The 13433-nt window shown below is 40.8% G+C and overlaps 1 protein-coding gene across 9 annotated transcripts in view; it reads right to left on the reverse strand.

Annotated features, from left to right (window-relative positions):
• Positions 1–13433, reverse strand: part of Ranbp17 (RAN binding protein 17) — a 302529-nt gene that overhangs the window by 87098 nt on the left and 201998 nt on the right. For 7 of the 9 annotated variants that reach the window (XM_063268960.1, XM_063268959.1, XM_008767582.4 and 4 more), the window contains 2 exons: positions 11867–11930; positions 11678–11786 (listed from right to left, as the gene is read on the reverse strand). In XM_063268960.1, the coding sequence (XP_063125030.1) occupies positions 11678–11786; positions 11867–11930 (173 nt within the window). The remainder of the gene's footprint in view (positions 1–11677; positions 11787–11866; positions 11931–13433) is intronic. The other 2 variants (XR_010055172.1, XR_010055171.1) reach the window with 1 other exon arrangement.

The following is a 13433-nucleotide window of genomic DNA, read 5'->3' on the forward strand; positions in this document are numbered from 1 at the left end:
CCTTGTCCAGCCTTGATGTGATGCTGTGTGTGCCTGTTCTTACTGTAGCTTGTTATGTCATGTTTAGGTGGTGTCTGAGGGGAGGGGGTGCACTGGGGGGAGAGGGGAAGTTGGAGAGAGAAACTAGGGGTGGGAAAGGATGGGAGGGGAAACTGCAGTAAGGATGTAATACATTAGAGAAAAAAATAAAAAAGGTCTGAGAAGGCAGCTCAGGGGTAGAGTACCTGGCTAGTATGTGTGAAAGTCCTGGGTTCAAATATAACTACCACAAAAAAAATAAACACAAAACTCAAAGGTAATAAACAGTGGAAGTGAACATTATCAAGTCCTGGGTACATAGCATACATGTACACTGAATTTTAAAACATGTCCTTACTCTATGATAAAGCATTTTCCAAAAATGATTATTAATAAGGATAGTGGCGATATAACCACAGGCAGAAGGGTGCTAGAAAGAGTGGAGGCTCAGAAACCGAGATGCTTATTCAAGCTTCAGTCCTGGCTCTGCTACTACTCAGTGTCTGGCATCTAAGCCTTAGTGTCCTCATTTGTAATTAAGAGACATAATATTTACTTCATAAAGTTAGCGTGAGGATTAAATGACAAAGCATCTGTACCTCCCCTTGCTGGCACTTCATAAATGACAGACATTAGCATTCTCGTTGTCTTGAGTTCAGCATGGACTGAGAAGGTGATTATGATAATTAAATAAAGTGTGACCACACAACTGCCAGCCCAATAAATACCCTTCCTTTGGGAATGATTTCTGCAACAAAGCTTTAACCTTTCAAAGACAAAGAGATGTTTATTCAAAGGAAATACAAATTCACAGCTTCTGTATTTCAACTTTATATTTTAAGCTACAGATTAAAAAAAAAACTTACCAGCTATTTCACCGTCCAAAATTCTTGAGGCCCACTCAGCAGGAAGGAAAACATGCCTGGTCTTAGAAACCAAATGCCCAGGAGAGTGAGGTCACGGGTCCTAGCAGAGAACCTACTATTGCTACTTTACCACAGCAGCACAATTTCTATTCTAAAACTTATCCTTATCTTCACAGAGAAGTGCATCTCTCACCCCTCAAAGAAGCTTCTCTTTACAGCCAATGAGGACCATTGCAGAAAACTACAACTGGTTACAGTGCAGAGATCAACAGAACACGAGTGCTCAGTCCCCAGGGATGTATCTGTAACACAACTCCTACACCGAGGACTCGGGAAAACAGGAGAGGGGGAGCCACCCAGACTGCAGAGCCAGAGGATCAGGAGCACTGTATGTCTCAGGGATAACAGGGAAGCTACACTAGGATACCTCCATGGCCTGCTAAGACCTGAACAACAACAATATTAACAGACATGAGAGTGGGGAAGGGTCAATCTGACGTGGTCCTACCCTAGACAAATAACTGTAGGGAACTGACGGCCAGTGAGAAAGGGAGAATTAGCGTCTACAGGCTGAGCCCCTTAGGTGGTCAGCCCTAAAAATATAATCATGTACACAGGCTAAGTGGACTCATCAGGTTGTATGTGTTTATCTAACAATCGTCATCAGAGAAAGAGGCCATCAATGTGAGAGGGGGTGGAGGGTGACATGGGAGAGGGTGGAGGGAGGAAAGGGAAGTGGGAACTGATACAATATATTTTAATAAAATAAAAAAAAACAGATTTCATCATGTAAAAAACAAAAAATAAAACACAATGAAAACAGGGATGCGAGCAGGTGCTGCTGAATGTAACATATTTACAAGCCTTTGCTGCCCATGGTGTGACAAAGGACTTCCTGCCTTTTCCAACCTGCTTTCCTGTCCTGGAACTCACTCTGCAGACCAGGCTGGCTTTGAACTCAGACAACCGCCTGCCTTTGCCTCCCAAGTGCTAGAATTAAAGGCGTGAGCCACTACCACCTGACCTGTATTCCTTTTTTTTTTTTTTTAAATCGGCGTTACTATGACTGGCCATGACTTTTTATACACTTTGTCATTTATTGTGTCTTATTAAAATATAACTTTCCTTGGGCAGAACAAGGTCTATTTTCGCCATGCCTCTCTCTCCAGTATTTAGAACATGGTCAGGCTAAATTTGGCACTGAATTTGTTCAAAGAACATGCTCATGGCCCTTACTATATTCAATATTTTGTTGCAACTGACCATCCCATTAATTGCATAATCTCGTTTTTTTTGGGGGGGGGCATGGAAACAGAAAGGCCCAAAAGAATTAAGTAGCATGCCAAGTATCTTCCAGCTGATAAATGCCAGTGATGAGCTGAGATCTTAATTGGGTCTGTTTTACTCTCAAGTTTATGTTCTCCCCCTATCTCTGATGGAGTGGAAGACATCAAAAATATGGATTGCAGTCAGGGGCACAGCATCGTGGATCTGGAGTTGCTTAAGTCAGGAGAGGGTAAAACCAGCTCGGTGCTGGTGAGGGAAGTAGAATCCCTAAGCGAGCAGTGGGTTTCACGTAGGCCAGTGTTGGGAAGGGAGATCACCAGCAGTCTCCATTGCACTTAATCCTCTGTGACTGCATGGTCGTCTTACTGCCTAAGGTGGAAAACTGGCTTTAGTCAGCATCCATTAGGGCCTTCTCCCTCCACTGTATTGTCTGCAGAGGTACTGTTTACTTTTTCTAATCCAAAAGAAGAAAACATTGGACGTCTTGGGGCTTCCTATTCAAGGATGTCATCATATATTTACTATGCCAAATGAACACGCCAGGATCCTATGAATAATAAGGCTGACTTCTTTTCTATTAAGTTGCACAATAGCAATATGACTTGAAGGTAAAGTACTAATTAACAAACTGACCCCAACTCTGAATGGTAAATTATGTATTAATATACATTCTAACTTCACTCATAGAAAGAAAAGATTTTTCTGTTGGCTTTTTGGAAATTCCCAAACTAATCACCTTTACTGGGTTTCTAAGGATTTGGATCAACAGAAAAGTTATTATTTTTATATGTTCCCAAAGTTTTTTTCCTTCTGAGAAAGCACTTTTAGTATAGGGGCCTTTTTAATACATAGGCTGTCAAATATTTGATTTTTCCTACATTTTATTTATTTTTTTGTACAGTTTCAAACCCTCAACACTTGGGTGGGACGGGGAGGACTAAGGACATTCTTGGCTACAGACTAAGTAAGTTTAAAGCTAGACTGCGTTCTATGAAACCCTGGCTCAATGACGCAAACTAACCCAGCCAACCTCACACCGAACAACAGCAACAGCAACGACAGCAACGACAACAACAACAGCAATGACAACAGCAACAACGACAGCAACAAAGACAACAACAACAGCAACAACAGCAACAACAACAGCAACAACAACAGCAACGACAACAGCAACAACAACAACAACGACAACAACAGCAACAACAACAACAACAACAGCAACAACAGCAACAACAGCAACAACAGCAACAACAACAGCAACAACAACAACAGCAACAACAACAACAGCAATGACAACAGCAACAACAGCAACAACAGCAACAGCAACAACAACAGCAACAACAGCAACGACAACAGCAACGACAACGACAACAAGCTTAGTACCAATCCAAACAAACACCCCCCTGAGTGGCGGTGAGTATAAACTAGTTGACTTCTGCTCCCAGAGGTAAGAACTGACCGAGGGGTGTAAACTGGTACACCCAGTGCAGTGTGGCGAGCCGGCCATGGTGGAGGAGTTGCCATCAGACTCTAAGACACCTGCAGCCATTTTACCACACACAACCTTGAGAGCTGCCAGGCACTGTGATGCACACTATAAACCAAGCACTCAAGAGGCAGAGGCAGGAGGATCTCCGGGTGCAGGATGGTTTAGGTCACAGAGGAAGATCCTGTTGCAACTGACCAAAACCACAGTCTGCATGTGTTTATAGCGTCACCATTTCATAACAGCCAAAAGGTAGAGACATTTCACAACCCTACTGTGTACTTAAGTTGAAAATGGATGAGGTACATGTGTATGTGCACACATAGGAACATTTAGCCATCAAAAGGGGAAAACTATTGATAGATGCCTCAGAAATAATCCATCAAGTTAAAGACAGATACAAAGGCCATAATTCCATTTATACTCAATGTCCACTCTAGGACAAATGCAGACAGAAGGCAGGTAAGTGGTTGTCAGGAGAAGGGGTGAAAGAAGAAGAAAATGTTCTGGAGATGTGACGGTGCTGGTTATACAACTTTGCAAATGCTCTAAGAGTGATAAATACCCTTGGGTCGTACACTTAAAAGGGTGATTATATGGTACCAGAGCCTAAAAAGCAAACAAATCACCACTACAACAGAAATCTGAGTTTTCCCTCCTCTCCTTTAAACACACACAAACACACAGTGAGTCTTCTGATTTCCTCAAATTGGAATGCAAACAGGACTGGACCACTGGGGACTTGGTAAAGTGGGCAAGAAGAGACAAGTACCAAATAATTACAGTAACTTTAAACGATGGTAGCCAACAGCTGCTAAGGATCTACTGCAAGATAAATGATAAACACTGTGAAATGCTTGTGGCATTTGTGATGTCAGCAAGCTGGATACAATTCTAACATGGGAATCTGTGAGTATTTGGGGTTATATAGTAAAGCCCCAGGAGACTGAGAGAGAGGACTGCTGTTGAGTTCTGGCCCAGCTTGATAAACCTGTTCTACAGTGTGAGGTCCCTGTCCCTATCAAAACTTTTATTTTGTGTTATTCAAATGAGTCCAATTAGGTCCTAAGAGTCTTTAAAGGCGGAAGGAACCCCAAGGACAGCAGCATGAGACTGGCTCCTGGGTAAAAGGACATCCAGAAGCCATGAAGTGGACAGACTCTACCTAGACCACAGCCCTGACAAAACCTTAGGTCTACTCACTGAGACCCATTTTATATCTCTGAAATCTAGAACTATGAAATAATATCTATATTGTTTAAATTATTAAGTTGTGGCAATTCATTACCTAAGTGATGGGAATTTAACACAGTAAGTAAAGGCTTGCCTCTTAAGTTCTGATCCAGACAATTAATAAAAGAAGAACACAAGAAGATACAAGCGTGTGAATGAAAGTCATCCAAAGCCAAGTAGCCATGGGGACGCCAGCGGAGTGTGGTCTCTGCATGTCTATAGCCACAGCCCCTGTGGTGAGCACTGCTGCAGGAAGATGGCACTTCCCAACCTGTTTAGCAGAAGGCTCAAGGAATGTGCTTGGCTGGTACTGAAACATGGGCCAGAAGCTGGCTCCAGTCCAGTATCCTTGTACAAGGATTAGGAGTTCTGGCCATTTTTAAAATGACCTGTGACAGTGGGCAGGACAGGTTATTTTAGAATCTTCAGGAAGTGTCATCAGTGGGGAAAGTGGATGTAGTAAGAGAGCTGAACTTGCCTTAGTCTGAAGTCCAACTAGTAGTTTGCTTCTGACTTTGAATAAATGTATCTTAGTTAATAGTTACTAAGTACTTGATGTTAGGTGTTCAATTCACATGGCAATCTTTTAAGTATCTCCATTTAATAGATGAGAAAACTGAGGTTTCTTGAAGTTCTAGAAAACCACAATGCTTGCTTTAGTTTCTAGAAGAAAGATACTGTACCCAGTGCAGAGTTGCTGTTCCTCTGGTAAGAACCCTAACCTAGACATTTCACCCTGAGTGCTCTATTCCCTGGGGTGCTCTGGACTCTACCCTCAAAACCAGGTACATTATTAAAACTGTATCTGGACTTAATGGGCTGCTTTCTGCCTACAGGGCCAGCTAATTAGTCTTAATTATCTCATTATGGATTCTAAGTATTTCCAGCTGCTTCTTTACCCCCACTGCCCACTCTCCCACCCTTCTCCCAGGCCTACTTTCCAAGTAGTCTCTGCCAAGTCATGGGCACAGGTGAAATGATGATGTATTCTCCATCCAGGAGAACATTAGTTATTTCTGATCAAGCCCCTGCTAAGTTTTCCTCGGAAGCCTACCTTTTCTTTCCTCAGTCCATGGAAAGAAATACACTTTGCCCAATTATTAGACATGGAACACCACCTAAAAATTTCGCTTGACCTTCACTGAATTAATAAGCAAATTCTTCTACATAGGAAAAACCATAGACGTGAATCTGTTTATTTCATACACTCCTAGAAGGTAATCTCTCATTTTTCCCTCATTGCTCCCAAACCCTGAATGAATCCTTTGGTCCAAACAGTTCAAATGAAGAAGATAAGTTCTATTTCTTACTTGACTGAGAAGGTGAAGAGTGAAGGGATACTTTGGGAAGAGTGAATAAAAATACGTGGCCCGATGGCTATTGTGGCAAGGCCGTGTGCCTCTGAACCTCAGTTTACTATCAATTACTATCAAACAAAGGAATGGTTGGCACATGGCAGAGGAAGAGAACCGCCTTTTCCAAGATGCCCACTGATTTCACAAGCCTGTCCTGAGTGAACACTCCTGCATACAACACACACACACTTTCTGTGTATTTTTAAAATTCTACCTTTAGTTGCTACTTGGAGACTTTTCTGTTACTCAAGTTATTAACTTGTTATATAAAATTCCTCAACTTTAGGTCAGCAACATCCTCAAGTGCCAATTACTGTTTCTGATACATGCTATGTCACCCTTATGCCTAAGGATAGAACTATCTTACCGTCCACAAACACCACTTAAATATTAGCATTTTTCTCATCATTGAAAAGACTACTCTTTTTTGCAGTTTAAAATATCAGAGAAATGTAGCACTCGCTCAAATCCTTGCCCAAATACTTCTGAGTAGTTCAGTGTCAGCATTTCTGCACATACAGTTGAATATGACTGTTGACACTGACATTCCAAATTTATAGGTGAGAAAACATTTGCAACTAATATTTGCTTCTTTACAAGACACACAGCTTCCTTGAGAGTTTTTAATGCCTCTCCTCTTCAGTGTTTGTCAACTTAATTTACCTCCACTTAAATTAAACAACACAGAAGGGTTTTGTTTGTTCAAATATTTTACACTGAACAGCTTGTTGGAGGTTCTCCATTTATTCTTTCCTTTAGCTTATTAAATCAACAAGTTAATTGTAAAATAACCCAGGGAGTTCTGAAGTGGTTCTCTGAAGGGTAGCATGTACCCACAGAGGCCGGTCACCCATTTTTTTTTTTTTTTTTTGTTCACATGCATTTTCTTGCAAGGAGGCTTCCTGTATCCCTCTGGTAATTCCTGGGGACTTAAATAGCACAAAACTAACATCTTTTCCACATTGAAACATTATCATTTTAATGATGAAATGCTTCCAATTCTGTCCTTCATACAAGTGAGCATTTTGTCTAGTTTATTTAAAACAATTTGATAACATAGTACAACTGTTTATTGGCAAAAACTTCCCCATTTTCATCGAAAATACAACCTGGGGCACATAGCATCTAATTAAATTCATACAAAGTGCAAATTATTGAATATAACCCAAAATGCATTTCAAAGTAAATACCAATTAATGTGACACCCAATTTCTCTCCCCCTTTCTAATTACTCCAATGTGCATGGCTTATACAAAAATATTCAATTCATTTTGTAGGATTCAATTAGAATGTTTTGTATTTCAAGCCAAGAATCAAGTCCAGTTTATGCAAGCAGGTTGGTTAAGCATTTTTCTACTTGATTCTTATTCTCTCCAAATCAGTATTATAAAGTTTACCCTTATATTATTGTTTTAAATGTAGGTAGGGATGGCTCTCATCACCCATATTTCTGCTTCCTTCATTTGACATATGCTCTGTGCCTCTCTTGATTCTAACGCATCTTTTCTTGCTTTGTTTCCATGGCAGTGAATACAAGAGAAAACATCAGACTGTACATATGAAGTTTTGACAGCATGATCCCCCCAATCTAGGCTGTGAGACAAGGCCTCAAAAAATCACAACTGTGTTAAGCAACACACAAAATGAGGTAGTAGCACCCCTGCTCAGGCGAGCAAGAGAGGACTCATTGGGTTCAGGAATGGCTGCCTGAAGCTTATCAGTTGTGGAAGTGACCAGCTACTTGATAAATTCTGTTTGGAAAGGACAGAGATCAAAAATATTTCTACAGAGACCCTGGCAGGCAGGGCTGATTCCAAAAGTCACAATAATGGCATCCTGGTTGCTGTAAAGCTGCCCGTCATTCATTCAACAAGCACCTGTAATAAGTCATGAGCTTGGTGCTAAAGAAATAGGAAAAGGAAAAAGCAGTGCTCAGAAGAATCTCAACATACTCAGAATGACTCTGATTCTTAACAAGACAAGAAACCCTAGTCATACCAGAGTGTAAAATTTCATAAGGATAGTCATTATAGTTTTTTATAGATTTATTTATTTATTTTATGTATGTGAGTATGCTGTAGCTGTCTTCAGACATACCAGAAGAGGGCATCAGATCTCTTTACAGGTGGTTGTGAGCCACCATGTGGTTGCTGAGATTTGAACTCAGGACCTCTGGAAGAGCAGTCAGTGCTCTTAACCACTGAGCCATCTCTCCAGCTCAGTTGTTATATAGATTTAAATTTAATCTGTAACTCAGACACAACTGTTTTATATTGAGTTATCTACTATGTATCAGGTACACTTCTATTATAGCCTCTTTCTGTTTCACTCAAGGTATACAAAAAGTATTAAATATAACAGTTATATAAACTTTGAATGGAAAAATGTAAATTCATAATGTTATGGACTGAATATTTAAAAGGAATCTAATTTGGAAAACAATGAAGTTCTATTATTCAAATTATAAAGGTTAAGTTTCTTGTGGCTCATAGTTTATATTAAGCAAGATTAAGTAAATCTGCCTTTAAATGTGTGCAATGCAGTCTTTCTGTCATCAATATGAATACCAATACACTGTCAATACAATACACTGTCATACATTTCAACAGAATAAGTCACAAGAAAAACAGATAGCTAAAAGTTGAGAAAATGCAACTAGAGAGATTAAGGAGCTGAGTGGAATTGATTTCTAAGGAGAGATTAAAAGAACCATGTATGTATAACTTGGCTAAGTGACAACAAGAGCTTGAGGCAAAGAAAACTGTCTATAAATATTTGAAGAGTATAAACTAGGCATGCAAAACCCAATCAAGCAGGAGATCTGATAACAGCCTTCTATCCTATACTGCGCACTGGCCTGCTTACCTCTTGGCTGCTGCTGTGGACAGAGAAGTAGCTCTGAACTCCCTGGCTGTTCTGGGCAATCATTTAACAAGTGCATGGCTGAGCTACGATATATGTGTCAGGCCTAGTGAGTCCTGCCTGCCCTTGAGGAACTTGTGCTCTTATTCTCCTTGTGTCCAAGCATTAAAATGCTGTATACACGTCATTTGTTTAATGGCCTGGTTGCATAGTGAAAGAAATGGAGTCATTAAAGAGTAACATTTGTATATCTCCTGGAGACTGGCTTTGTCACCTATTCAGAACCTGATAATGGAAACGGATCAAGATTTCTTTTTCCATGGAGTCATCAACACAAAAGGACTCATCCTCATCTTCTGTTTGTTATAAACAACAGCAGAGCATATTGGAGCCTAACCACAGTGTGGACATAATTAAATCTAGCACTTTAATTAGCATAATATTATCTCATTCACTTATCATTTTTGTGGTGAGAGCACTTTATATACCCTTGCGAAAGTACTTTACAAGAATAAGCTGAGAGCACAGTTCTACAGTATGCGTGAGACCTTATGCTTGATCCTTTCCAATCATGATTCTATGCCACATCTCTTGAGCTTTATTCCCATCACTAGCTGAAAGGGCATGCCAAAGCCAGGATATCATTTGACACTGTCTCCAACTTTGATAGTCCTTGGTGTCTACCACTATCCAATTTTTTTTTTTTTTTTCCGGAGCTGGGGACTGAACCCAGGGCCTTGAGCTTCCTAGGCAAGCGCTCTACCACTGAGCTAAATCCCCAACCCCCTCCACTATCCAATTTTATGAAACCACCTTTTTCTTTTTTTTAGAGTTTACATAGACTCTGTAGACTGTAGTAGTTGTTCATCTGTGCCTGGCTTATTTCACTTAACACAATAGCACTCAGGTTCATCCACACAACAGAGGCGATGCAAATGGATTCATTTTCTTATTTGTATGGCTAAAGGGCACTCTTGTGTGTGGGTGAGTGTGTGTGGGTGTGCATGTGTGTGTATGTGTGTGTGTGCATGTGTGTGTGTGTGTGTGTGTGTGTGTGTGTGTGTGTGCATGTGGATACTTAGGTTGTTTCTGTATCTTGGCTGCTAGGAGCGCAGCTTTAATGAACGTACTAGTGCAGGTGTCTGTTCTGCACGCTGACTTCACTCCCTTTGGTGTACGGCCCACTAGGAGGATTTCCACAGCCTGCTGTGGTTTTACTTTTAATTATTTAAGGCATTTCCATATGGCTTTTGACAATGGTTACAGCAATTATTGACCACACAAAACCCCTTCCGTTTTACTTAGCCCCCTTTGATGTATTTCCCCAACATACACAGTTGTCCTACTAGCTCAGCCTCATTTTATCTTTTCACCCAGGTCAAAGGTCAGCACTGTACTGTCTTCACTCATCATGTCTTGGCACTACAGACCATTTATGAGTAAGCAGACGAACTATAATTTTAATTCAGTTATTGGACACTCACAGAATTTCCATTTTGCTCTTGAGCTAACTGTTACTACACACCAACAACACGGACAACGCAGAGCTAGCAATGGAGTTTCAGTAGAGCATTCCTCAGCATGCATAAAGCCCTGGACTAGATTCCTGGCACCACATAAACTCGGCACGGTTGCATACACCTTTATCCTACCTATTGGGACCGAGAGAAAAGAGGACCTGAAGTCTACGGTTATTTTTCAACTACAAAGTAGTTCAAAACCACACTGGGCTTTCTGAGACTGTCTCGAACAAAAATAAAAGGACAACTTCTGCCCGTGCAGATTTGGAAACTGCAAGAATGCTGTGATATAGCTCAGGGCAGAGGCATCCTGGGTTTGGACCTCAGCACACAGGCCTGTAATGTCATCTCAGCCTCCAGAAGTGGAGGATCAGAACTTCAAGCACCTTCTCGACCCCAGCCTGAGGCTCCACTGAACCATTAGACTATCTTAGAACACCAGAGGGAAAGATCATTCCTGGTGGGCTGCCAAGATAGCTCAGTGGATAAAGGAATCAATCTGCCAAGCTGATACCTGAGTATCACCTGAGTTTGAGACCTGGAACCCACATGGCAGAAGAGAACAATTCCCCAAAAGTTGTGCTTTAACCCCCATTTGTGTGTTGTGACCCAAGGGCACACACACATACACACTCCAAATAAATAAGTTTTAAAATGTAAAAAAGAAAACAAAATGCAAAAGTCATATGAAAACAAGGGCAAACATTTATAGTTAGGTGTCCTTCAAACTTCCTACACTTCTGCTCTTGACTCTGCAGTACTGGGGACTGAAACTCAGGTCTTGTACATGTTAGGTGATTGTTCTACCACTGAGTTATATCCCTGGCCTTGCTGGCCTTGACCTCACTCTGTAGTCCAGCCAGGCATTGATCTTGTCCTCCTGTTACCCCTGAGCCACCAGGCCCAGTTTCCAGATCAGGAAAAGTAAAAGAATCAATAGTCAAAGGCCAAAATAAAAGAATCCTAACAAGTGAAATGCTACGCCTACTAACACTGCACTCTTTCCTCTGCATCGTTGTTGATGTGTCAGGAAAAGCTTCATCAACTTACCCAGATCTACCATGAGAAGGCGAGTGAGGGCTGTGTAGAAGGTTGTCCGGCACCTGAAGTCACTCACACTGTAAGTATCACTGATGCCGAGAAACGGGAAGTGTTCTCTCTAATGAAGGCAAGAGAGCATGCAGAGTTAGCAGGGTCCGCACTGACCAGCAAACTGTAGCTACTAAAGACTCAACGTACCGTGTGGTTTTTCAGCATGAATTTCACAGCATCTATTTTCACAAGTTTTTTTAAAAGGATATAGGTAATAATGTTAAGGAATCTAGAGAAATACACACAATAAATCACAAGGCATAACTAAAATGGCTTTTTAGCATGCAAAGAGACTAAGTATGTCTAGGAGTATTCCTATAGAAATGCCTTTCATTTTGCTAAGAATGATATCCATTATTAACTAGGGCAATTACTTTTCCACCTTATACATATTCTAGTTATGAAAAGAAAGAATGAATCCTATAATTAGGACAAGAACCCCTCACTGTTAAAGCCCTGACAGCAGAAAATTGAAACTGACCCTTTCACATTGGGTATAGCTAAAGAATTTCTTCTTACTAATTCTACTTCATAATAAAATTATTATAAAGACTCATAATAGATTATCAAGAAAGAGAAAATTATTCAATTTTAAGAAACAATGAATTCAGAAGTTTAAAACCAAAATCTAGTCAGAAAGATATAGCAAATTTCATGTCATTAAATGTTGAAAGACAGCTTAATAACTAATATTTCTCAAGTGTTTAAGTGGAAGACATTTTTCATGTTATTTTATCTGGGCTTCACAATTACAGTGTTATTAGTTCTACTCTGTAGATACGGAAAGAGAAGCTTGAAGAAGTTAAGTTGCCCATCTGAGCATGCACGGGTGTGGTTGACATTGCTGAAATCTGATGTAAAGACTGAGTCAAAGGACTGTGATTTTCCCCGTACCTCATTTCTCATCTAAACAGGCAAGCTATGAGTGAGGATAAAACATGGAAGCATTCCAGTCACCTTTGGGTTTTAGGGATGTGTACCAAGTCACCATATTCCTGTGTTTCTGCCACGGCACATTTTGGTTATTTGATGTACCTCCTCCTGTCTTGAAGCCTTCAGCAGTCTCACTTGGCTTTGTTCATATAACAGAAACAACAGCTGCTTTCTTTCATGTCACCTTCGAACATGGGGCCTAACTAACTTCCCATGTGTAGTGAAAAGCATAGGGAGGGAAGTCAGGAACACAAGTCAGGAAATGAAGGTCCTGGCTCGACTACAGTTCTTAGTCATCTGGATAAACCTATGTAATCCACTCAGCCGAACCCTAGTTCCTCTCCAGCAAATGAGAACAGAGTCTATGGCCAAGTGACTACAAGGTTGTTCTGAGGGCCAGATGGTGCAGGTGTCTTTACTGAGTATAAGCCAGGGAAAAAGGCATGAGGGTGGGAAAAATCAGAGTGGGCACTGCCTACCAGGCTAACTCTTACAACTCTACCAGGCACATTAGTATCACTTCCAGTTGTTAAATAACCAAATAAATTAAACAAATACCTTTCCCAATGACAAGGTGCTAATGTGACTTAGATTTAAATTTGTCCACCTTCCAGGCGAGTGCTAGAGTGGCATCTTATGCATGTGCATGGGTCTTCACACAGATTGAAAACTCTGCCAGTTCAGGCCTGGGGGCCATGTTTTCTGCTCAGTACACTGTATTTTCTGGCAACCAAAGGACAAAATCAGCGCAGACAAGCAGCAAGCTTTTTCTTAGATCTGA

Source organism: Rattus norvegicus, chromosome 10, assembly GCF_036323735.1.
Source record: "Rattus norvegicus strain BN/NHsdMcwi chromosome 10, GRCr8, whole genome shotgun sequence".
Lineage (NCBI taxonomy): Eukaryota > Metazoa > Chordata > Mammalia > Rodentia > Muridae > Rattus > Rattus norvegicus.